The following is a 23,489-nucleotide window of genomic DNA, read 5'->3' as shown; positions in this document are numbered from 1 at the left end:
GGTGCCATAGAGAGACAGTGCTATTTTTCAGATCATCTGCTTTTGTATAGTGAAGGTATTATTTAATATAAAACAGTATTTAATGGGTATATCAGAAAGTTCAGGAAATACGAAATTAATTTACCATATACATCAATGTTTTAGGCTTAAGAGAACACTGTCAACTACTAATTAGGGAATTAAAATAAACATCCACAGTAAAGAGCTTTAGCTACAAGGTTTTGTATGTGAATTCTTCTGGATGTATTCATCATTTTACATTTGTTTCATTTTGTCTTTCTCATGTTCTTGTGTGAGCAGCAAGATAAAACCTATTCTGATTACATCAGAAAAAACTTCACCAGGCAAAATGCTATCAAGTGCAGAGAGACCATGAAAGAGGAGAACATGTGCCTCCAATCTTCACTTGGGTGAAAAACGCATTTCAGACAAAATGAGGTTTGGGTGGTTTTAATACCCTTTCAAAAGGGGTAAGTATTACAGGATTATTACCTCAGTACATCACCTTTTGTCTAGTGATTCACACCTGTGAAAACTGAATGCAAAGCCACATGGCTTTACAATGTTTGAGAAAGTGCAGACACTTGCACAAAGTATCTTCAGGGTTAAACTGGATAATGATCCTGTTTTGTAAAAAAGGCCAGATTTTTTTTTTTCACTTAGGCTACCGTAAACTGAAGAAATATTTTCCAGGCAGTATGCTATGACATTTTCTAATTTATCTGATTTTGCTTAGAGGCAGTTATCTTTGATAACCAATAGGCTTATACCAATATAAAGCATTACAGAAAAATCATTTTCCTTTAAACTAGTGCATAGAAAGCTAACTAAAAAGTCTACTTTTGTATTCTGCAAAGAAAGGCACAGATTTACGCATACTTGGAAACCACCACTCAGAGCTGCAGGTGGCAAAGTAAACCAAACAACACACACTTCTGTAAGCAAGAGCAAATCCTGGTCGTTTGGGAATTTATTTTTTGGCAAACCACTGTGAAGCACAGCTGGGGAATGCTGTATTTTGAAAGGGCAACAGGATGCATCTTTTTTCTACCTATAATGGCTATAATTTTCTTCTTATAAAAAAACCCATACAAACGCAATCCCGGCCCATGACATACTCAACTCACTGCTTCATATTACTTTTTCTTTCCCTCCAAGGCAGACGGATGGGGATGAACGTGAGGAAAACCGCAAGATCCCTCTGAACAGATTGAGCGTCCTCAAGGCAGCGAACAACCTCCTCAGTACCCACGCTGGTTTAGAGGGCCAGGCAAGGAGGAGTCGTGCCGAGTGGCAGCAGCTCCTGTCACCAGCCTGCCACCTCCTCCCGGCTGCACACCGCGCCGGCGTCCTCCTCGTGGGAGCAGTTGTGCGTGCCAACCTCGGCGTGCGCGCACTCCAGCAGCGTCTTCTCCTGCCCGGAGCACTGGACGTCATCCAGGAGAATGCGAAGGGAGGTCCCTTCCCCAAATTCTGCCTTCTTGCTGGCCCGCACCACGTAGGGGAAGCCCAGCTGGCGGCAGACCACGGCAGCGGCAGCAGAGCTCCAGCCATCGTCGCACACCGTGCCCCACTCGCCGTCGATGTAAACCTCCACCCGGCCCTGGCTCCGGCCGCGACCATGCTGCTCCATCAGCCGCACGGCGCCGTTTCGCAGTGGCCGTGCCGTGCCGGGGGGCTTCTTCTTCTTCCTGCGCTGCCCTCTCCTCCCTGCTCCCTTGCCGGGCTGGGCGGCCCTGCTGCGCGTCGCTGCGGTAGTGGGCGTCCTGCCAGGGGGGTCGGGGTGGGGGCCGCCTCCCCGCGGAGCCTCCGTCGTGGTTGTGGGCCGCGGCCGCGGCGTCGTTGTTTTCACAATAAACTCTGTTGGGGGAAGAACCCAGGAAACCATGAGCCTGCCACTCCACAGACACTACGTAACGCCGACTATATGAAACCAGCGCTGATTTTTGACTTATTTAACTCGTTTCTGGGAATTTGCTTACTTGATCCTGTTGAGAAGTGACAACGCTCCCAGCGAGCCAATATTTGTTCAATGAAAAATTTCGGCTGCTTTTAGTTAGCAGAGAGGACTGTGGGGCTTAATGCCAACAAGTAAGCCCCTCCGAGAAGGAAACTCCAAGCAGTTTTATTGGCAAAACCTCAGCCTGGCCATTAAAGGGTGGGCGCTGGAGTTTCACGGTGTTGTGGTTTAACCCTGCCAGCAACTCAACACCTTGCAGGCAGCTCGATCCAAGGGGAAAAGGGAAGGAGACTCGTGGGTTGAGATAGGAACAATTTAATAATTAATAATTAATTATAATTAATAATGAATAATAAAATCAAATTAAAAGCAATAATGATAAAATAATAATAAAAAGTATCATAAGATATAATGTATAAAATGACAATAATATATACAAACAAGTGATGCACAGTGTAATTGCTCACCACCCAGTGACCAACATCCGTCCCATCCCAGCTAGTGATCCTGAAACAGAGAAGTCCCAAAACCGCAATCCCAGAAGAGCAAGAACCCCGATGGGAGAGATCGGAAAAAGCCAGTGAGATGGAGAGATGATAGGACTTGAGAATCTGAGAGTCCAAACTTCCTGGCCAACCCTCAACTATATACCAGGCATGATGTTGCATGACATGGAATATTCCATTGGCCAATTTGGGCCTCAATCCTAAATCTACACTCAAATTCTCACCTAGGAGTTGTGGGCCCTTTGTCCCGGCCATGTGCCCCCCAGCCTGTTGTGCTCCTGCACACTGGCAAAACACAGGAAGCTGAAAAGTCCTTGATGTCTCAGCACCAACTATAAACATCAGTGTGATATCAACATTCTTACAACAAATCCCAAACTAAAGCCAAATCGCAGAGTTCTTCTAGCTGCTAAAAAGAAAACTAACTCTGTCCCAGCCAAAACCAGGACACACAGTCAGAAGGGGAGTTCCCCACCCTACTCTTCTCCCCTGCTGAAAGCATTTTAAAGACAGGCACTACTTCTGCTCTTCTCTTCATTACTAATAATTGGCTCGTTACCAAACCGAGAGCGCCGGCCTCCCCACTGGGCCAGATGCTTTATGCAGAGGAGCTGAAATCAGGAACATTCAAAATCAATTCTCTCTGGCAACTGGAATGTGCAAAAGGAACGGAGTTGCCAGGACAACACATAAAACAGGATTTGGGGCTGGGTTTTTTCTTCCTTATGAAAAAAAAATAAAAGAACCTTGAACTCTGAAGAGCTGAAAATTCTTTGCTGTCACAGTTTCCAGGCGTTACTGGACTTGCTTATTCAATATGCACTCTATTTTTAGCTTAAAAAGAAGTTTTAGCTTTTCAGAAGGAAGCAATTTGGAATTGCTCAGAACAACTGAGCTGGGACAGACATTTGCAAAGACATCATGACTTTTTGAATTATATCCTAGATTTAGTCATTCTCATTCATCCTTTGCTTTGTAGTACAGAGATGGGGAAAAATATTACTGTCTTATTCTTCCTTAATATTTATTGTCCCCAAAAGACAAATCCTTGCAGTGGTCCAGTTTTTCCAAATAACCTTATTTGGAGCAGAATTGTATTTGTGGCATGAAAAGATTTCCTTTCTCTGGAAGCGGACGTTCTGAAGGCAAGAAATAGATGTGAAAGCCTTACCTGTGCACAGCTCAGTTGCTGCAGCCTGATCTGGAAAAGCACTTAAAAATCCTGGAACTCATATAATGGTATACAGGACTGCATGAAAGCTAATGGCCACCTGGGAGTGCTTTTCACCTCACTGAATCAAGTTGTTATTATATATTACTCTTCGTCAAGCTATTTATTGCATACACTTCCAACAAATCCACTCATGCAGCTAACGCCAGCCGCATGCCTTGGCGATTCCGTTACACGCGCACTAAGCGCTAACCAAACCAGCAAAATAGCTACAGCTACACGTTCTGTTCGCATGCTTCTGAATCGAAATCTTCATGCTTGGTTTTCACCTACACGTGAATTTAGTTCTGGAGACACTTAGCAGAATCTCTCCCACTGTTTCTAAGGTTTTATTTTATGATGAAAATTACCTTGTAAACAAACCCAGAAGATTTAGTTATATGTGTAGTTTAAAAATCTAAACTTTGGACTCGCATGGAGAATAATGCATAAGCAGAAACATAGACAAAGCTGGTTGAACACGAACCAAGTTACCAATGTTTGGAAACTGCATGGACAGCTCGCAAAGGAAAATGTTTCTGAAGATGTGCTGAGTGCTCAGGCATGTCAACAGTTAATAATTAGCCTTAGATCTTGTTCCACCTTGAAGACTCAATCTTGCAGGGTGCTGAGTGCCCTCATGCCTCCCTGAGGTCAAAGCTGTAGGAACTGTCAATGACTCAAATGCAGTGTGACATGATTAATGTAATTAAAAATTAAATAATAGTATTTTGACATTAGAGTTCCTACAGTAATATTAACTTCATGACAAAGTTATTCGAGTACTGCCTACGTACTTACATGCATAAACAAAATGCACAGAGGAAAAGAAAGGTGATGCTGCCTAATCTAATTTTGAGATCCTAATAGCGTATTCAGGTTTTTGCACTTAACATAAATAGTACTTGGCTTGCTGCAGATTCAGCTACATCTTTGACTGCTCCAGCTTTAGTAGTATAATACTTCCTTCAGTATGAAGCAATCAAAAAGCCTTGGAGGGTTTGAATAAGCCAGAAGTTCACCTGAATGGCTGATCACCTTGATTCTTTTGGGAGTGATTTCTCATCCCATATTCTCTCACTTACAACTAACAATGACTCAGCCTTCCTCTTGTGCAATGAACTATTTCCCAACCCTTTAGCCGTCATATCCTGCGCTGCAAAAAATCACTTACCTCCGAAAAGCACCATCGAGCACAGGTTCTCAGAACAGAAACAGTTATGGGGAAACCAAATTAGTGGTAATAAAACAGGTTAAAGTGTAGCATGGAAAAGGGAAAATGTACAGGGGCAGAAACCACAGAGCGGGTTTCACATGGTCAGGAGAGGAGAAATACCTTATGCCTTATTTGAACCAACTCTTCAGATCCAAAACAGCTGGTAAGAATTAATTTTGAGGATACTTTGAAGAGTGAAGTTCTGGGTGGTCTCCACACACACAGAGAGAGCGCAAGCCTGGAGTTTGTATCCACTGCCAGCTAATATACACCAACAGCAATCAGCAACAGTGACACTTACTCTCCTTTGGCACAAACTGGATGCGCTTGCTTTTTACTTTCACTGGCGACGGCTCAACTCGGCATTTTCCTGGTGGTGCCCTCCTGCGAAAAAAGGGACACGTACAGCACACAATTAATTCCTTTCCCCTGGCATCGCCTTGCTTCCCATTGTTCTTCAACAAATGCAATGCTCATTGGAAAAAAAAAAAAATCTCTGTTTAAATGATCCAAGTAATCTCTTACAGTAGAAAACATAATTAAACAATCACATATCTCTGTTGATCAAAGTCCAAATATTCACAAGGCAGTGGAGTCTTCTGGCTGTGTTTTTACTTGCCATTGTGGAATCCATTAAGGAAATAAAACACTGGCAGGTTCAAGCATTACAGAAAGAGATTAATCAAACTGAAAATAAAAATCACAAAACTAGACAGTGAGTGTTGAACATCTGACATAAAGGTCATGTGTATGCAAGTTTTCAGGCTGTCTTCAGAGAAGCAAAATAACACAGTTATTAGTATGTAAAACCCAAACAAAAGACTAACTACTACAGAAGTAGTACCAAAAATGCTTTAGCTTCAAACAAGAGCTCGAAGGGTCTCCTACAGAGGCTTCCTCTTAGTATGACGCATTATTTTGACACAAATTTGTCATGGAGGTATATCTCATTTCTGAGAACTTACCTCCAGTTCATCATCACTTTTTCCTATGCTGCCTGGCTCACTAATCTTCAGCCTTTTTCAGCAGTTTTCAAACTGGTTCAAAAATGCATGATGTTTGCATTTGGAGGGTATAACTCCTTTGCAATTAGCATTGTTTGCATTTCTGTGGAAGGCAAAAAGCTCCCCGCTCAACTACTGCCACAGGGACCTTCCCTGCTTTATGAATTTTCCTATGAGTTCTTTCTTATTCATGTTGCTGTACTCAACACACTGAAGAAACTTCTTTTTAAACTGAAACTTAGGACTTTCTTTTGACTTCTGCTTGCTTTATTTTTGCAAAGGTTGCGTAATACCAGCCTCTTAACACACAGTTTACAGGAACTTTTCCACTGTGTTAGATAATGGAAAATGCTCCTGACAGAGGAGAGTCGGGGGAATAACACACAGCAGCTCTGGGGGCTGTTTAACTTCGGGGTCTGGTTCCAACATAAAACCAGAAAAGAGGTTTCGTTCAAAATGCTCAGATAGGTAAAGCTGTAAATTTAATCTGTTCAAATAAAATAAAAGCTACAAAACTCTCACACTACATGTCTGGCTGAAAATATTCTGGTGTTTAGCCAATAATAGTAACGCTTAAAAAACAGGAAGATGGAAAAAACAGCTATAAAGCCTCCCATAAAAGACAACTATTCCCTGCCTTGCCCAGTCTGAAGATACATGCACATGTGATCCAGAAGGTGTGACAATGGTCTTATTTCCTTGTGCAAACCATTTTTCTCTTTGAAACACAAAAAAGAATGTACTTTTTGACATTCATTTCTTCTTTGCCCAAGAAAGCACTGCAGGTCACCCTGGGCCAGCTTTGGCGCCAGCTGCCTGGGCACAGGGCTCTTATAGCAGATGCTGCTGGCTACAAGGGATGGAGAGGAGCTGAGAATAAACATCTTGAGAAGTGCCTCCTTCTGCGCGGGAATCTAGAGACAAGTCACCCATAAAATACTCCTTTAGCTTTCAGGAACAAATCTCCCAACCTGCATAACATCAACGGGCCCATAACAAGTTGGTAATCACCAGGCAGCATAGACTTCCACGACTGCAGAAGCAAAGCAGACCTACAACGCGTTGCTCCAGCCATTCCTTAACCAACTTCCAGAGAGGCCCAGCATGGGAGAAGAGCTAGTTAGTCAGTCATCATCATTTGTCACCTCCACACCTGGACATGCTGCACCACACTGAGGCTTCCCAACAAGAACATCTCATACCTAGAGGTGTCCACCACTTTGTATACCACTCCATGGGGAGCCGTGGCGCTTGGTACACCAGTAGACATGAAGTAAAGTTCTCCTGAGGAAAAAAAAAAGCAAAACACAGCCATGAAAACTTTACATGGAGCTTCTGTCCTGTACAGCACAAAGGCATTAACTGCATCACAGGTGAGAGAGAATCAGGAAACATGGGACCAACATGGAGATCAGGCTACTGGAAGAAAAAAGGCAGGTTTGTATTTGGGTTTGTAGCGGAAGTTCATCTGCAGTCCAGTGGCCTAAAAAACTTTTAGTGAGTGGGAGCTTTTACATATTGTTATGAAATAATATTTGGATAAATTCCCATTGCAGGTTCTGCTGCCCAGACTTTAGCTGTCGTCTCAGTCTGATCTGTGTCCTTTAACTTCAATAATGCAGAACGGTCAAACCCTGAATTCCTTTTGTCAAAACAAAATTGAAGGAAAGGAAATTAAGAATGTTCACATTGTCTTCTGCTCTTTTGGATAAAGCACTCCTTTGGGGTGAATTACAGGAGAACAAGAATTTGCTCTTGCTTTCTCTAGCACACTCACAAAGTGAGGTGTATCTCACACAAAAGGCATTTGGTTCATCACAGCTCTCTCAGGTCACACCGACGGGGCTCAATCTTCAGCCAAACAATGTACATCACCATTTATTTGACTTATTTTCTCTTAACTGCATTTCTGTCCTTCCCCTCCTGTCGTGCAGGGAAAGCTGGGATAAGCAATCCCTCCCGCACTCTCTCTCTTGCCAGCTCAAGTGCTTGGGTGGTGCAATGAAACAGATCAGAGGGAAAAATAAATTTGCAATACTTCCAAAAAAAAAAGGAAAAAAAAAAAAAAGGAAGAAAAAGAGGCAACAGACACTCACTTAGTGACTAAGGCAGATTTCTTTGGGCCTCCTATGGGTACCCCAAAGGGAAGAGGGGAACGAACAGAGAGGTCAGAGCGTGCAGAGGAAGATGTGGGCAGTTGGTGGCAGCTGCTGCTGGCTGCTGAGCCTCCCTCCTCCTCCCTGCTCTCCAGTGCTGCCGCAGGCCAAGCTCCTCCGGATGCTCCCAGGGCAGAAACCAGCCACCCCTCGCCACCCCTGGCTGCTTTCTTCCTTTTTTTGGTGGGCTCCATTAACCACAGGCCAGAGGTCGCCTTGATGCAAACAGGGATGGGAAACATCTGGCACTGTCTCTTGCAGGAAATTATCAGGCAGGAACAGGGATGCTCAGGCCATGAAGCATAGAGACTATATCACATGTGCACCCCACAGACACAGCACAGTTCCTGAGGTGTCGCCAGCAAGTTCAGCTGCCAGGGGACGGGGCTGCTGGCTTTGTAACAGCTGTGCAATCAGCCAAAAATATAGGTGTCCCCACCACATAAACACATCCAGTGCACCAGCCGGATTAACATTCATCAGAGCAACAACGCCAAAAAAACAAACAGTTTCATAAAGAAAAGCTTTTTAAAATAAACTGGGTGAGAAACTCGTAAAAAAAAAAACAGATTCCCAGCACACCAAAAAGATGCGAGAGAAGACTGTTCACTGCAGATAAAGACAACTCACTACACTGTTATCAAGCGATTTCTTTCCATTATAATAAAGCAAACACAAGGCAAATAACTACCTCTGAGAACAGACTCCAGCCTGAATTTCCACCCAGCTCTATTACACTTAATGCAAAGTTGGCGTGACAAACGCAGAGCAGAAGGAGGGTAACAGCATCTCAACCCCCTTTGCACAGACTCTGCCCACAGGCGCAGGACGAGGGAGATGCTGCTCCCCAGGCGCAGTTTTGACCAAGGGCTGCAATTAACAGCTTGATTCTGCGCTGGGCAGCCCTATGCCTTGGCATAAAGCTGATTTAAACTTAGTTTTTCTGATTTTAGGATAAGATATCCTTCTCTCCACAGCACTGCAAAACACCTCTACCTTCCATGAACATTAACCATTAAGGAAAATGAATTTTGACTCCAAAAAAGACAAAATTCCAAAGTAAAACTTTTGAGCTAATACTTAATTTGGATGATTTGCATTTACGTGATAAAATTTGCATTTATATGATATGCAATGCATATTACAACATCCACACCTGACATAACCTGCAGGAAAAACAGACATTAAAAACTGAGGCATTCTGGGAGCAGGTGCTTGTGACCATGAGTCAGGACCTCCCTGCAGCGGGGCAGAACACAAACTTCTGCATTGTGCACACGAGGCTACTTAGCAATGGGGCTAAACATTGCGTGGGTCATCCTCTCTCCATCCCAAGCCAGGAGCTGCACGACTGGGCAATTAACCAGACCCTCGTATGAACAAAGGTAGCGACCACCAGCTCACCCAGGACTCTTTATTTCCTCCTTTTCAAACAGCAGCTCCCTCCCAGAAAGTAAAATGTCTCCAGTCTTAAAAACACAGCTATGCAAAGCTCCACTGAGATTACACCCTTCAGTCCTATTCAAGGCAAAATCCCAGCTGACACTAATAAAATATGGACCTATGTAGCCTTTTGCCACTGCCTTATTCGAGGCATAACGAAGGGCTTTCGTTCTGCTTCACCTCAAGAGGTACAAATATCCCAGACCAGGGTGAGCGGGTTCATAATTACTGTTCATGACATCTGCTTCCCTGCATCCATTAATGACGCCAGCACCCTTCTTGGCTAGTCCAGAGCATAGGCTTGCTCTCACTTGGATATCAGCTTCTCAGCCTCTCAGGGCCTGCATTCCCCACAGCACGGCACCGCGAAGAATGAGGTTTGTCTTCTAAGCTGTGCTTTCCTGTGCTTGCCCCCCATGATCCCTGTCCCCCCCGAGGGTCGGAGTGTGGCAGCAGCACACCCAGGCTCAGCCCCGCAGGGAACTGCCGACCCTGTTCCCCCTGCACGCTGCCACGGTGGCCTCAAAATCAGGATTGTAACTTGGGTTTGAGATTCGGGAGATGCTGGGAATCACCGACCAGCGTTTTAAAGAATGACAGACTGGTGCTCTGCCTCCCCACCACCCGCTGCCTCCCAGTAGCCTTCTCTGACCCCTTCTCTGGTGTTTTACTCCAAAGAGAAACCAAAAGCATGCCATTCAGTGCAATATAAAGTTAAAAGATTACCTGCTTCATCCTCAGCAAAGGAGATGATGTATTGGTAATAGTTATTGATCAGCCCAGGGAACATGCATGTTTGTCCCGTTCCCATGCAGATTTCGCTGTACTGCCATTCTCCGGTAGCACCATCCTCCTTCAGAGACATCAGGCGTCTGCAAGGCAAAAGAACACTTGCACGAAGCAACCAAGAAGACAATTTATGAACATTAATTGAGACACTTGAAAGGATATTTCATGCTTCCCGCTTGCACCAGCTACTATAGGAACTGCAGCTCATCCAAGAAACAAAAGACTGTTAATATTAAACCACATATATTATACACCCCTGCAACCCCTTGTCTTTCAGGGGCAACACAAGCCCAAGAAAAATCATATTAGAGGGTTTAAGGGACGTCAGACTGTTAAGGCGGGACCCTACCAGAGATGCAGAGCACTTGGCTTCACTGCAGCTCTGCAGACCCTCTCCTGCACCCAGGATCTCCAAACACAGCTGGTCACTGTATCAGCCAGAAAGGCCTGGGAGATGCAGATACAGCAAAGGCAGAGGAGGAGGTGAGGGGAAACAAGGCAGTCTCACGCCTGCCTCATCACAGGTTTGCAGCAACTCACTGCCGGACAGTTGTTTGTTTTTTTTTTCCTTTTAATATCTTCAGTATCTGGAAATGTTGCATCAGATGTTTTTTTAGGATGCATTCAAATGCTTTTTTACATCACTTTCAGGACTTTAAACAAACATCACATCATTGCCCCTTTATTTGCACTGGCACGATGTGGACCAGCAACATCAACGGCAATGGAATGCACAGATTGCATTCCTGCGCAGCACCACGGACGATGCACTACATAAAACATGCCACGTGAGCCCTCTGCAATGAGCAGTCAGGCTTTGCCCAGTGCTTGCAACCAGCAAAGGGCAGCAGGGCAGCAGCGCTTAGCCCGCACGAGCACTCACAGGCAGGTGTGGTATTGCTGGAGGACTTCGGCTGGGGCTACAGCGAGTATCTGAAGTATTTACTTACCCGCTCATGAAATCACCAAATATGTACAGGCCATTCAAGTTTGGAGACTCGCAGCCCCGATAGACGTAGCCTCCCGTGACGGATTTCCCCATTTTGTGTGGATACGCATAGATTGGAAGCACATCATCTGCAGGGGAGAAAAGACCTGTGACTTGCCTTGTTTTACACACGATGCAGAAGAGCTGTTTATCTAGACAGTTCCGAGACTAACACGATACGATCAGGTTCATTCGAGCATCTTCTAACTATGCAAAGTGCCGATGGAGTCATACTTAGTTCGATTTTCACCTTTTCAGACCCGCGTTTGATAGCCCTGCCCAGCTGGCTGTGCCAACCAAGGACAAGCTAGCTCAGAGAGACTGGTCACTGTTTCACTTGCAATACAAACTGAACCCCTGATAAGCCTGAGTGCTCTCCATCATCCAGACACCTCACTGCTCTCCTGAGCCCTTCTCCTCCTGCTACAAACCAGCTGTTAGTGCTGCGTCTGGCCCATTTCTATGCAGCCCGGCTGGTTTTGCTAAGTATTTGCAGGTTACTCTTAGAGCCTCTGCACCCAACGCAGCTTTGTTTGGGTGGTGAAAGGGAAAAAAGAAACGGGTAACTCCAGGCTGCAGACACTGACGAAAAGGTATGTCAGTGCAAATAGCTTCTGTTTCTCTGAGACAAGGGAGCTTAATCTGAAAGGGTCATCAAATATTTATGGTATGGCACAGGCGAGACGTAGCACTGGCATACTCATTGTAAAATATAAGTCAAAAGACAAGACAGAGGCAAAATAGAAGGAAATTCCCTGATCTTTAGGGTCTCCATTGGATGTTTCTTCCCCTTTCTTTTGCAGCGTTTAGGTTACAGGTATCTCCTCGTGGTACCCACCCCTCCTCTTCCTCACAGCCTTTCTCCCTGCCCATGTAACAGATGTTTCAAGTAGCAAAGCCAGCAGCTCTGCCAGCAAGGAACTTGCACCAAGGGCATTTAATCTAAATCAGGTGTTTTCTATACTTCAGCTGCACTTACCATTTTAAAGGGGCTGTGACATTTCACTCTTCTAACAAAAGGGTCTCTAAAGGCATCAGAAATTGTTCCAAATCTCTGGAGACCTCAGCAAAGAGCTTGTCATAAATGCTCACGCAGGCAGTGTCACACAGGAGAGCACTAAATGGGCTTTCTGACAACAGCTTCAGCAAAAAGAGTGCAAAAAATCTGCTCCTGCTCTCGAAATTTTTGTAAAAAACACTTAATCACTGCCACTGAACTTGTAGCTAAGTTAATAAAAGGAAGGAAGTTAAACCAAATTAATAAAAGGAAGGAAGTTAAACAACACCACATAGTACATAGAAGAGAAAAAAAAACAGAATCTCAGCTAGTGCAAATCAGTACCAGCCCACTGCCCTCCTGGATGTCTGGTGAGATGCTCCAGCACAAGATGTGGTCCATATCAGACCCTGCAACACAATACACTCTGACTTCACACATGCACTGGAATTTAGCCAGCCAGCAAATACCCTGAATCCAGGTTTGAAAAGTGAAAAAAAAAAAAAAAATTAAGGTTTTCCTTTTTTGCATCGCTAAAAGAAATAAAAACACACTGTACATTCAATTACCTGCAAAGCATGCAGTCTGCATACTGATTGTCCAGCTTACACAGTATATTTCTTTCTTTTTTTAAAATAAGGACACTACTTGTGAGTTATGGAGAAAAATACAATTGCTCCAAATTTTTCTCACTTCTGCAGGAAAGCTTATTTTACGTGGAAAAGATGAAATTGTTCCCCCAAATCACAGAATCACCAGGCAATTTGACTAACAACACAGACTGCCTAGCAAAACAACAGCTAGCAAGTTTCATTTTCCTCCTAACTCAAAAATGGTAACATTTGGACTTTCAGTATTTATCTCCAAGTCGGTTGCCTTCAAGACTGAGACTGCATAGATTTACCTCTCGGAAATGCGTATTTTCCATCAAGCAGCCAGGCTTTAAAGGCAAGAATTAAAAATGACAGTGCAGAAAACTGCAGTGGGAGGCGCAGGTAATTTCGAGAGCGCATCTATTTACCCATTGAAGAATTGGCGCAAAGTTTTTTATCGTAACAGCTGAACCCTTCCCTCGCCCTCCAGCCGTAATTTTTCCCTTTCTCAATGATGTCGATTTCTTCGTATTTATTCTGCCCCACGTCTCCGCAGAAGAGCCGCCCTTTCCCTTCCTTGGTGTGAGGTTCGCCCCTATCAAAAGAGCAGCGCCACATATTTCTCACTCCGTACGCGTAGACTTCGGGGCGAGCCTTAGGGTCGTTAAGAAACGGGTTGTCGGGAGGGATTCGGTACAGTGGCCCACGGTCGTTGTTGTTCACATCGATCCGCAGCACTTTGCCCAGCAGGGTTGATCTGTATTGGAAGAAGAAAAGACAGGGAAAAAAAATAATAAAGAAATAAAACTAGACCTCGGTTAAACATCACAGATGGGTTTTTGGAAAGTCTAGGGTTTCATTCTTTCTAGTTTGGAAAAGACAAATCTTTCAATATCTCTGAAAAAAAACTAACCATTTCAAGACCATTTTGTTTGTCCCAGGCCACCAAACAGCCTTCAGGTGGCACTGACTTCCCACGGCCTGCTGCCCCACAGATTGCACACTGCTGGCTTGGAGCTGCCGTAGGGATCATAGAATCATAGAATGGCATAGGCTGGAAGGGACCTTAGAGATCATCTAATCCAACCTCCCTGTCATGGGCAGGGACGCCTCTCAACTAGATCAGGCTACTCAAGGCTCCGTCCAGCCTGGCCTTGAACACCTCCAGAGAGGGGGCATCCACAACTTCTCTGGGCAATTTATTCCAAAGTCTCACCACCCTCGTACTGAATAATTTCTTCCTAAGATCCAATCTAAATCTGTTCTGCTTCAACTTAAACCCATTTCCCCTTGTCCTATGGGTCTGCTCTTCCTGTATCACTCCCATATCACAGACACCCCCCCTTACTTACAGAGAACTGGTCTCTGAGCAGAGAGCTGTTGCTGCTCACAGGGAAAAAAGACACACCTCGATAACCTGCTCTAAGGAAACGGGAGTTGCATGGGAGGTCTATATGTCCACGTGTGTGCACAAGCATCACTGCAGGCGTTAGGGAAAAACCTGAGACAGAAAATCCTCCCCGATTTACCTCCCCCAGTTTCTCTTCTCAAGCCAAGGGTGACAGCAGGGACACACGGTGTACACAAGGTTTTAGGGGCTCTCACTTGTTCTGGGCGTTTCCAAAGGTCCCAAAAGGGTCCCCAGCCATGCCTCCATCTCCAGTAAATATATAGAGATAACCATCATCTCCGAAGAGCAGCTCTCCTCCGTTATGATTGGAAGCAGGTTCTTCTATTTCCAGGATTATCCTAAGCAAAAACAGGGAGGAGGCATCACCTACTGCACAAGCCTGAAGCAAAGGGCAGACCAACGTCACTCCAATATTGCCCTTGACACATGGAAACGGCAACAGATAGTTTCGATGCAAAATCTTCCATATCCACGTTAGTGAATTCTACTTGAGCACAGCTGATTTTCTAACCTTAAATAATTCCAACATAGTTTCCAGATTACAGAAACACCAAATTGTGTAGTAACGAAAATCTGAGAAACCATATAACAGAATATACTTTTAATTAATTGTACTCTTCCTCTGATTCTTCCTTCCACCTTGTCAAACTTATTTTCTTTCGATTTTGTTTTTAAGAAAAGGTACCCCAGCTTAAATCTGATTGTAAACTGCAAAAGAAAGGACTCCAGTCCACGTGTGCATCTGTACAACATTCGGCACAATCCTGACAGACACTTGCAAGGTGAGCTTGAAACTTTACAAACATTAAGGAATAGTTAAGTTCTTCAAGAGAGAAGAATCCTTAAATGACAATTACATAGAGAGGACTTCATGAACTTAAAGATGGGTTAAAAGCAGCCACGTCAATAGATTAATATTTTGACAAAGATTATTCAAAGCAGTACCAACCTTTACCTTCATTTTAAAATCTCTCTCTTACTTTTATCTGTTTATTTTATGCACCTAGCATCCCTTTCTTAGTAAGAAAAGGGTGAAATACATAAAAGTATAACTTCATAGAAAGATAAAGCCACAAATACACACAGTGGAGGTTCCTAGGCATAATAACTGAAGTTTATTTTACTCCAGCTTCTAAAAAAGTCCAGATTTCATACTGACAATGCCTCTCAATAGCTGCAAAAACAAATTATAATAATAACTGAAATAAAAACTCATTTTTATTGAGTTTTTTTTCCTTCTCAAAGTACTGATAGTTTGTGATTAGACTGTAAATTGTGAGAAGGCGGCCAACAATGTCATTATTCTGTTATCTGCTGCTAAATGTCACCACCTCTGAGATAAGGTAACTGTGCATGACCGCAGAGACTCCAGTAGCAGCAGGAGCGAGGGAGGATCCGGTACAGACCCGAAGGTGAATCCTCCTCAACCTCCCAAAGAAGATGGAAGAAAACAAAACGCACTGAGCAAAAATCTGCTGCAAACAGACACAGACCTTCCTGTGAAGGCAATGCACATCCCGTGTCAGCCGAAGTGCCCTCTCGGGCAGCATCTCAGGATGAAGGCAGTGGGAGCTGTGCCTACGCACAACAGGACCACAATTTTGTTTTCTTAAGCTTTCGCTGTACTAACCATCAGCTAAATAAGCACAGAAAATGTTACAAACATAGAGCCTGAGGATTTTTAAACAAGACAGGTCACGGGCCCTGACATCTGCAGGTTTAAGCTCCTGACTCGCTTTCCTGAGGACCACGTTTAAATTCCCCTTACCTGTCATCTACAGTGCTGGTTACACTGAATTGTTGTCATTGCTTTATAAACCAGCATCCCCTTTCTATCATTAGACTACGTGCATTTTTGAGCTAGAATCATCCACTGCTAAGTATTTGGAAAGCACTAATATAACCCATGTAACAAAGCAAAAATCTTAACATTCACAATATTCAAGGGTCTCTTAAAACAGTGGTCCTATTACGTGGTTCTGCAACAGGTTGTAAATCTATAGACTGTCTCCACAAACCAACCTCTCATTATCTATGCATTTTAATGTGGATCAATTGCAGGATCAGACTCAAACAAATGAACCTTTCAATCAAAATGCATTCATTAATAGCATAGTGATTTGCTTTTTATTTAATTTGATATTAAATTTTTAATGTCACAGAGTTGATCTGTCATTCAGATAAATAAATGTAGGGCCAAATCCTTCTTTGGTCCAGTATCACTGAGTTTGTTTGTACTGATTTTGAAAGCCTTTGGTTTCAGAATGAATTTCACTCACACTTTGCAGAAGTCTGTTTTAAAGGGTAATTATTACAACACGAAAAAAAAAAAACAAGCAAAAACCAAACTCCAAAATAGTAACTGTAAATAACGTTTAATCAATGCTCAGTTAAATCTTCTGACATAACAGAAGTGAGAAATGTCAGAAGATTTATCCCTGAGCACTTGCAGTTCATCCACGGAGGACAGGCATATTCTCAGTCTCAGTAAGTTCAGCATGGATTTGGTCTAACTTGCTACCACACTGGAATGCAAGAACAATATCAAGCTAAATAAGTCTCATTCATTAAGAGCCTTTAAAAATGCACAAGCTGCCCTCTGAGATCTTAAATACATTTGCCAGAGAAATGTGTGTACAATACCTTTCAGAACCATGATCCAGAGCATTCATGTCAGCAGAAGAAATTCTGAACTCACTGATTCGGATTCTCTCTTCGTAACCAACTTCAATTGAATAGTAGACATACACTTTACCATTAAATTTGAACTTAGGATGGAAGACAATACCTAGAAAACCTCTCTCGTCTCCTTCCCAAGGTGAGGTAAGTACGGCTTCACTGATGTTCAGAAATGGCTTTTCGAGCCTGGATCGATCAGGGAGGTAGGTCCACACCAGGCCAACCTGCTCCGCAATGAAGAACCTGTGGGTGCCATCGTTGGCGTGCACCATCGCAACAGGATTGCGCAGCCCGTTGGCGACCTCCACGAGGCAGAGCTGGAGACAGCCCTCTGCGTCGGCAGTCACTAACCCCAGGTTTTGGTTCAGGTTCTGGTTAGCCAGCAGGTGTGGAAAGCAGTAGTCTGTGTCCTCCAAGGACAGGTAGCGGCAGAATTTTGCCATGTTGTTCTCCAGTGCGATTAACTCTTGGTCTGCAGAGAGAGAGCGAAAAATGGAGCGGCATTTTTGCCACACTTGCAGGCAATAGTCTTGGCAAAGTCCTGGTATCGTCCGCACCGGGGTGGAAGGATCCTCGGCGTCGTACAAGTGAGCTGCGTATGGAGAGCATTCCTAGAGGGAGAGAGAAAAAGCCTCAAGCCATTTCTTGAACCAGACTTGAAACAGCTGAGCAGCAATACTAATTGGAGAAATTTCACCTTAATTACAATATATGTTGTAGTTTATTCTGAAGATGCATTAACAGAAGAAAAAATGTTAGAAAGGGGGTTTATCTCAGCATTCATGGAAATTATCTTCAATATTCCTGATGAAAACTGGCTGCCTCATGCTGTTACTCATTTATTCCAACCATTAGCACTAACTCAGGAAAACCAGCGATGACATATATCTTGCTACATCACCCTAGCAGGCTGTACTGGGGAAAAAGAGACTTTTTCTATCTTGGATGCTCTGACTTTATCTATGAAATAATGAGAAGATTCACCACAGCAGGGCAGTGAAACCAAGGAGTTAGCTAAGAAGATTCAGGTCTTGCATCTCCAGGCTGAGGAGGGAACGGGAAACGTCAGCAGCGCAAAAGCCCGTGACTTCCATACATCATCACCTGACAATCCAGACATGCATCTCAAACACAGAAATGATCTACAAGTGGGAAGGAGCGGGATGAGAAAGCGCAGGACGAGAGGAGAAGGACACCCACCCTTTGTCACGTGCCGTGCACCCAGCCCTGGCACGCCGTCACTGCATACACCAGTCTTACTCGGCTCCGGCTGCCTTTGCTGGTGGATATTTGCCTACAGACACTTTATACACCTGATTGGAAGTGGTGAAATGAATCTCATGACCATGACACTGGTCACCAAGTTCTGCCAGGGATGCTCAGGCTACAGGATTTCCGACAGTGAGCATCAAATGGCCATAATCCAGGCAAGATCCACCAGCAGCAGCTGCGGCTCAACCCTTGCTTATGGAAGGTGCAGCCTTGGAAATCTACCCAAGGACTGAATCAAGTTCACATAGTTCATTGTATTCTCTAGTACGAGAACTCCTACAGGCACATTTTCCTTATGTAAAAAGCCACTGCAATACAGTAAAACCATCTGTAAATTACAGACTGACCAAAGTGACTCAGTTCTGCTTTGCAAGGGCTTTTCCTTGTAATAAACACACAATATTTTCCAGTTGCAATGCATCTTCCCGACAGGCATCTCAAAAGTACTCTGCAAATAACGTTATATGACTCAGTGGAGGCTCAGTTATTTTCATGAGGCAGATAAATAACTGAGGAAAGAAAGGCAGGAAGAGAAACTATCCTTCTTGAATAAATTCTGCATTTTTTAATTCCTAGATGGCATTTCTTTCAAGCAAAACCAGCTTAGTTAAAAAAAAAAATATAGGAAGCTGCTTCTAAATCTATAGGGAGCTATTTCTTAATGCAGATTACAGCACTATTCAATAGCTGAAAAGATATAACATCCAAGATACTGAAGTATTTAAATTAGCTGATAAGTATAGACAATATTTAATTTTTATTTTATTTTCCATTACATATCATAACAAACTGAGAGGCCATAAAACAGATCATTAGTGCACAATGAGCTTTCCTCCTGGAATGTCAAGCCATTCATTGCAAAATGAAGGTTATTATGCCTTCAAATGAGCAGCAATTAATGTGGTAAAAAGAGATCGCACATGACACAAAACACCGAAATTACAGGGGCAGATTGGGTAACGGCACTGGGCTCCCTTACACGAGGTGTGCCAGGGACAGAAAGAGCCGGAGCATTTGCCAATGCAGTTGTTACAACTGAAAATTTGGCCTTAGAAAACAAATCAAAACGAGACAGAAAGGGAACATGAAGGCAGGGCTGGACGGGAGCTCAGTCTGTGGCTGCCTACGGAGGTTTCACATCCAGAGAGAGAAGGTCCATCGCTTGAGTACCGGCTGTACTTGGTTCTCAGAAAGCCTCTTTCAAAGCAAGCAGTGACCTTATGCATTATAAAGCAACGTCCTGGCTTTAGCATCGGAATCAGAAACAGCACAGAGCTGTTTCCCTGTCCCTTTGCTGCTGCGGGCTGTTCACCCCCACCTCGAGTGTGTTCCAATAGCATCTGTGGATTATTTCCTTGCTCCTTACCACGTTCCCGGTGCCATACGGCTATTTACAGTGGCATTCCACTGGCAGTGATGTTCAGAGATCTATCACTGGCCAGAGAGCACCCAAGCATGTGCCTAGGGTATCTTCCCGCATATGCAGAATATTTTCCAACTTTTATTCCACAAGAGATGAAGCCTTATGCCTGATCCTGAATTTGTCTGCTTCTGAAGCAAATGTTGTGGTCCTTCACCCTTCACATCATCTTGTCACTTCACTAACTCAAAACACCATGAGGCTCTACTCTTGATCACAGCCCAGCATCACTAATAGATCTAAATTCTCATTTCCAAATGACATGGTCTGTTCATTCATTTTAGCCTACGATGTGGTCCCAAAGCCAAGGAAACTAATGGGCAGATGATCGGTAACTTCAGTAGGGCTGGAACAAGCTCACATTATGAAAGTAACTCACCAGAAAATAAAACAAGCGTCATTAAGCCAAGTTAGCCAAATCCACCCTGTCTATTCCAGGAATTCACAGGCAGCTATTTATCTGAGGAATTGCAACAGTCTGAATTTGGACGAACACCCACATCAAACAATGGCTTATTTACTGCTGCTATTGGCCCGGAGGAAGCAACGGGACTCCTCAGGAAAAGCGTCTAACTTTCACGTAATCCGTGACCTTCCCTGTCCACCTCCGTCTGGAAACTCAAGTCTTTAAGTAAGCTGTCCCCAAAGAAGTGGAATGAGGCATCTGCTCTCCCTCAGTTTCATGTCCTTCATCCCACCACACAATAATCCACATCCACATGTGTCCCCTGAGACTGCTGGGTGTTGAGGCCGTGGGGCAGGCAGGGGGATGTCCCATTGCAGCCCTCCTCTGCCCCGCCACCAAAAGCATCCTCCTGGCCTGCTTCTGGGTGGGGGAAAACCCTATTTTGGGGCTGGGAGATCATGGGCAGCACAGAGGGAAGGATGTTGCTGCTTTTCTATTTGCCCTTCCACAAGGAACAGAAACAGCACCACGAAGGAAATTACAATTTAAGAGAAGGTAGGAACCCTCACAACAAGTACAAGCTGAGACACTTGTCAAAATAATTTGATCACATTTGAGAGGAATCACTAACTGTGAGCAGAAAGAGACAGAAGTGTGCTGAATAAGTCACGGAAACCCACTTATTAATTCAAGTCTAGGATATAAATTGTATATATAATGAATGAATGGAAGCAGAGCGTTCTGGAGTGTTCACAACGTCTGAATTTCCATTTCGTGCTTGCGTGGCCAGAGGTGCTGGTTTGTAGCCGCATCTGGGCTGGTGATGTACTGAGCTCATCAGAACATTTCAGTGAATCATTTTTCCCACATTGAAATATTTCACTTCTTCTGAAAAAATTTTGAACGGTCGGGTTTCTGATGCATGCAGGAGACTTACGTTATCGCTTCCAGAGGCAGAAGGAGAGCTTAGCAGGCACTGGTAACTGGTTTCCTATCTGCAAATGGACTTTTGGACACCACTTTTTTCAGGAATATATTCAAAGGTTTTTGACTTCCAGTACAATGTGAGATGAAATAAAAATCAAATCTCTAGAAGCTGTTGTGGAAAAGGGTTGTCTTTCTTTTCACGCTTTCAGGAACACAAGCGGTACCCTGCAAAATGCTAAAAGCAGGATTGCTGAAAAGCCACTTTGATCCCATCTGAGCACAGCAGATGAGACTCCACTGTCTGAATTAATTTAAGATTTACACTTGCACAGCACCGAGCTGCCACTGCTCTGTCTCAGGGGCATTTCCATACATACGAGGCCACCGCTGATGACAGGGTCAGACGCTTCATTCTGCGCAGACTGTGATCATCCTGTTATTGTATCTGGCCACAGAACATCAGCCCTGAGTGGAAATTTCCCCCATGCAGGATGGCCACCACTGAGGTTTCTAGGCCACATCCTCAGGCATTACTCTGCACCCATCATCAGGACTGTTAGCACCTGGCACATGCTAAAAGCATCTCAGGATGCCATAACCCAGCACAGAAAAAAAACATCTGATCCCATGACTTGGGCATAAACACCTAATCCCATGCATTGGGCGTGACAAAGAACATGTTTTGTGCAGACAGGTCCCCTCCTCCGTGTCTTCACCAGGTCCAGTGATCTAACCCTGGGAGGGGAGTCTGCAAATTTTAACTGCCCTCATACCCATCTCAGAGCACTGCTGCTCACAAATTAGAGTAAAATCCGTATTCCTCTTTCAGACAGCTGCCAAAGGATGAAAAGTTCACTGGGACACCTGCTGATGGACACTCACTCTTGACAGTGCCTTGGAGCCCATGCCTAGGCTGCTGCAGCAGTCCATGATCCACCCATATGTGGGCCAATGCACCCATGTCTGGGCCCAGGCACTAAAACGACAGCTGATGCACCTGTGGGGTGGTCCATGTACCCCTGTCTGGGCCTGGGAACTAACGCCACGGCTCACACCCCCCCGGGTTGTCCGAAGCCCCTATGCCTGCTCTGATGCAGCCCTGCACAGGTGGATGCAAGTCATTCCTGGGCTGATGTGCCCATGTCATGGCTCATGCACTCCTCTGAGGTCCAAAGTACCTGTGCCTGGACCAGCCCACCCTCCACGGACCAATGCACCCATGCCTGGGCTGAAGCATCCATACCTGCGCTTGGTGCCGCCCTGCACAGGTGGATGCACCCGCACCTGGGCCAAAGCACCGTGCCGAGGCTGAAGCCCCCGGTGCGGCTGATGCCCCCTGCGCCGCAGAAGCCCCCTGTGTGGCTGATGCCTCCTGCGCAGTGGAAGCCGCCGGTGCGGCTGAAGCCCCCCGTGCGGCGGAAGCCCCGAGCGGCCGGCGGGCGGGCGGGCCGGGGCGCCTCACCTGGCAGAGCAGGTCCTGCAGGTGCCCGGCGCAGGCGGCGTAGGTGGGCCCGTCGAGGCGGGCGCTGAGGCGGTAGAAGCGCTGGAGCAGGGCTCGGTCGCGGCGCGGGTCGCAGCAGCCGAAGTCGGCGTAGCGCCGGCAGAAGGCGAGGCCCCGCGGCGGCCGGAACGGCGGCTTGAAGTCCAGGCACTGCGGGTGCGGCCGCGCCGGCCCCGGGGCCAGCGCCGCCGCCAGCAGCAGCGCCAGCGCCGCCCGCGCCCCGCGCAGCCCCGGCATGGCCGCCCCGCGGGCGCGGAGGGCGGCGGCACCGCGCAGCGCTGCTGCCCGCGGCGAGCCGGCGGCGGGGGGTGGGGGGCAGGGGGCTGCTGCCGCCCGGCCCGGCTGCGCGGAGGCTCGGCCGCCCCGCCGCGCCGCTCCCCCCGCGGCAGAAGGGGCGCGGAGAGCGGCCGCCCCGCCGCGCCCGCCCCGAGGTCAGCGCCGGGGACGGGCGGCCCTGGGCTCCGGGCGCCGGCTCGGCAGCGCTGGGCTCGTTGGGACGCGGTTGCTTCACAACACACTTACGTTTCGTGGTGGTTTTGGAAAGTCATTTTTGGTTTGATTCCACCCAGAGCACAGCCTGGCAGGTACCTGGCTGTACAGCCAGCACAGGGTGTCATACTGGAGTACGTAACACTGGAATGTGCCATATGGGAACAAGTTCCTTAGACCGACTCCTCAGGTGGTGTCTGCTGGGCTCGGTTCTGTCGTTGAGTCTTTTCTATGCCCAAAATCTGACAGATAATAGCACCCTGAGTTTATATGGCCGATGGACATATTTAAGAACAAGAAAACTTAGCTTCGGCACAGCTAGTGCCTTTACATCCTTTGGCATCCTTTGGCAATCTCATCCTGGGATGAGATTCTGATTAGATCCAGCTTTGAGGCTGGAAAGGAGAGGTCTGGTGCAGTCTTTAGACTGGGTGGCCCTAGGGAACCCCAGTGACATAACCCCCTTTGTGAAGATACTCCTCCCATTCAAAATGGTGCTCCCTCCATGCTCTCCAGGTACTC

General features: G+C 45.7%; 1 protein-coding gene across 1 annotated transcript; it reads right to left on the bottom strand.

The window, feature by feature from the left end:
- Nucleotides 1-1,306: 1,306 nt before the first annotated feature.
- On the bottom strand, nt 1,307-22,715 carry HHIPL1 (HHIP like 1). Its single transcript, XM_086613719.1, has 9 exons — nt 22,440-22,715; nt 16,917-17,563; nt 14,468-14,611; nt 13,291-13,619; nt 11,235-11,361; nt 10,222-10,367; nt 7,099-7,180; nt 5,194-5,276; nt 1,307-1,860 (listed from the first exon to the last, which is right to left on the bottom strand). The coding sequence occupies exons 1-9, from the start codon at nt 22,713-22,715 to the stop codon at nt 1,307-1,309; spliced, it is 2,388 nt and encodes a 795-aa protein (XP_086469845.1).
- Nucleotides 22,716-23,489: the final 774 nt, after the last annotated feature.

The sequence above is a fragment of the Tauraco erythrolophus genome, chromosome 6 (assembly GCF_009769465.1).
Source record: "Tauraco erythrolophus isolate bTauEry1 chromosome 6, bTauEry1.pri, whole genome shotgun sequence".
NCBI classification, from domain to species: domain Eukaryota; kingdom Metazoa; phylum Chordata; class Aves; order Musophagiformes; family Musophagidae; genus Tauraco; species Tauraco erythrolophus.
The sequence above is the reverse complement of the archived record's forward strand: the minus strand, read 5'-3'. Positions and strand labels throughout refer to the sequence as shown.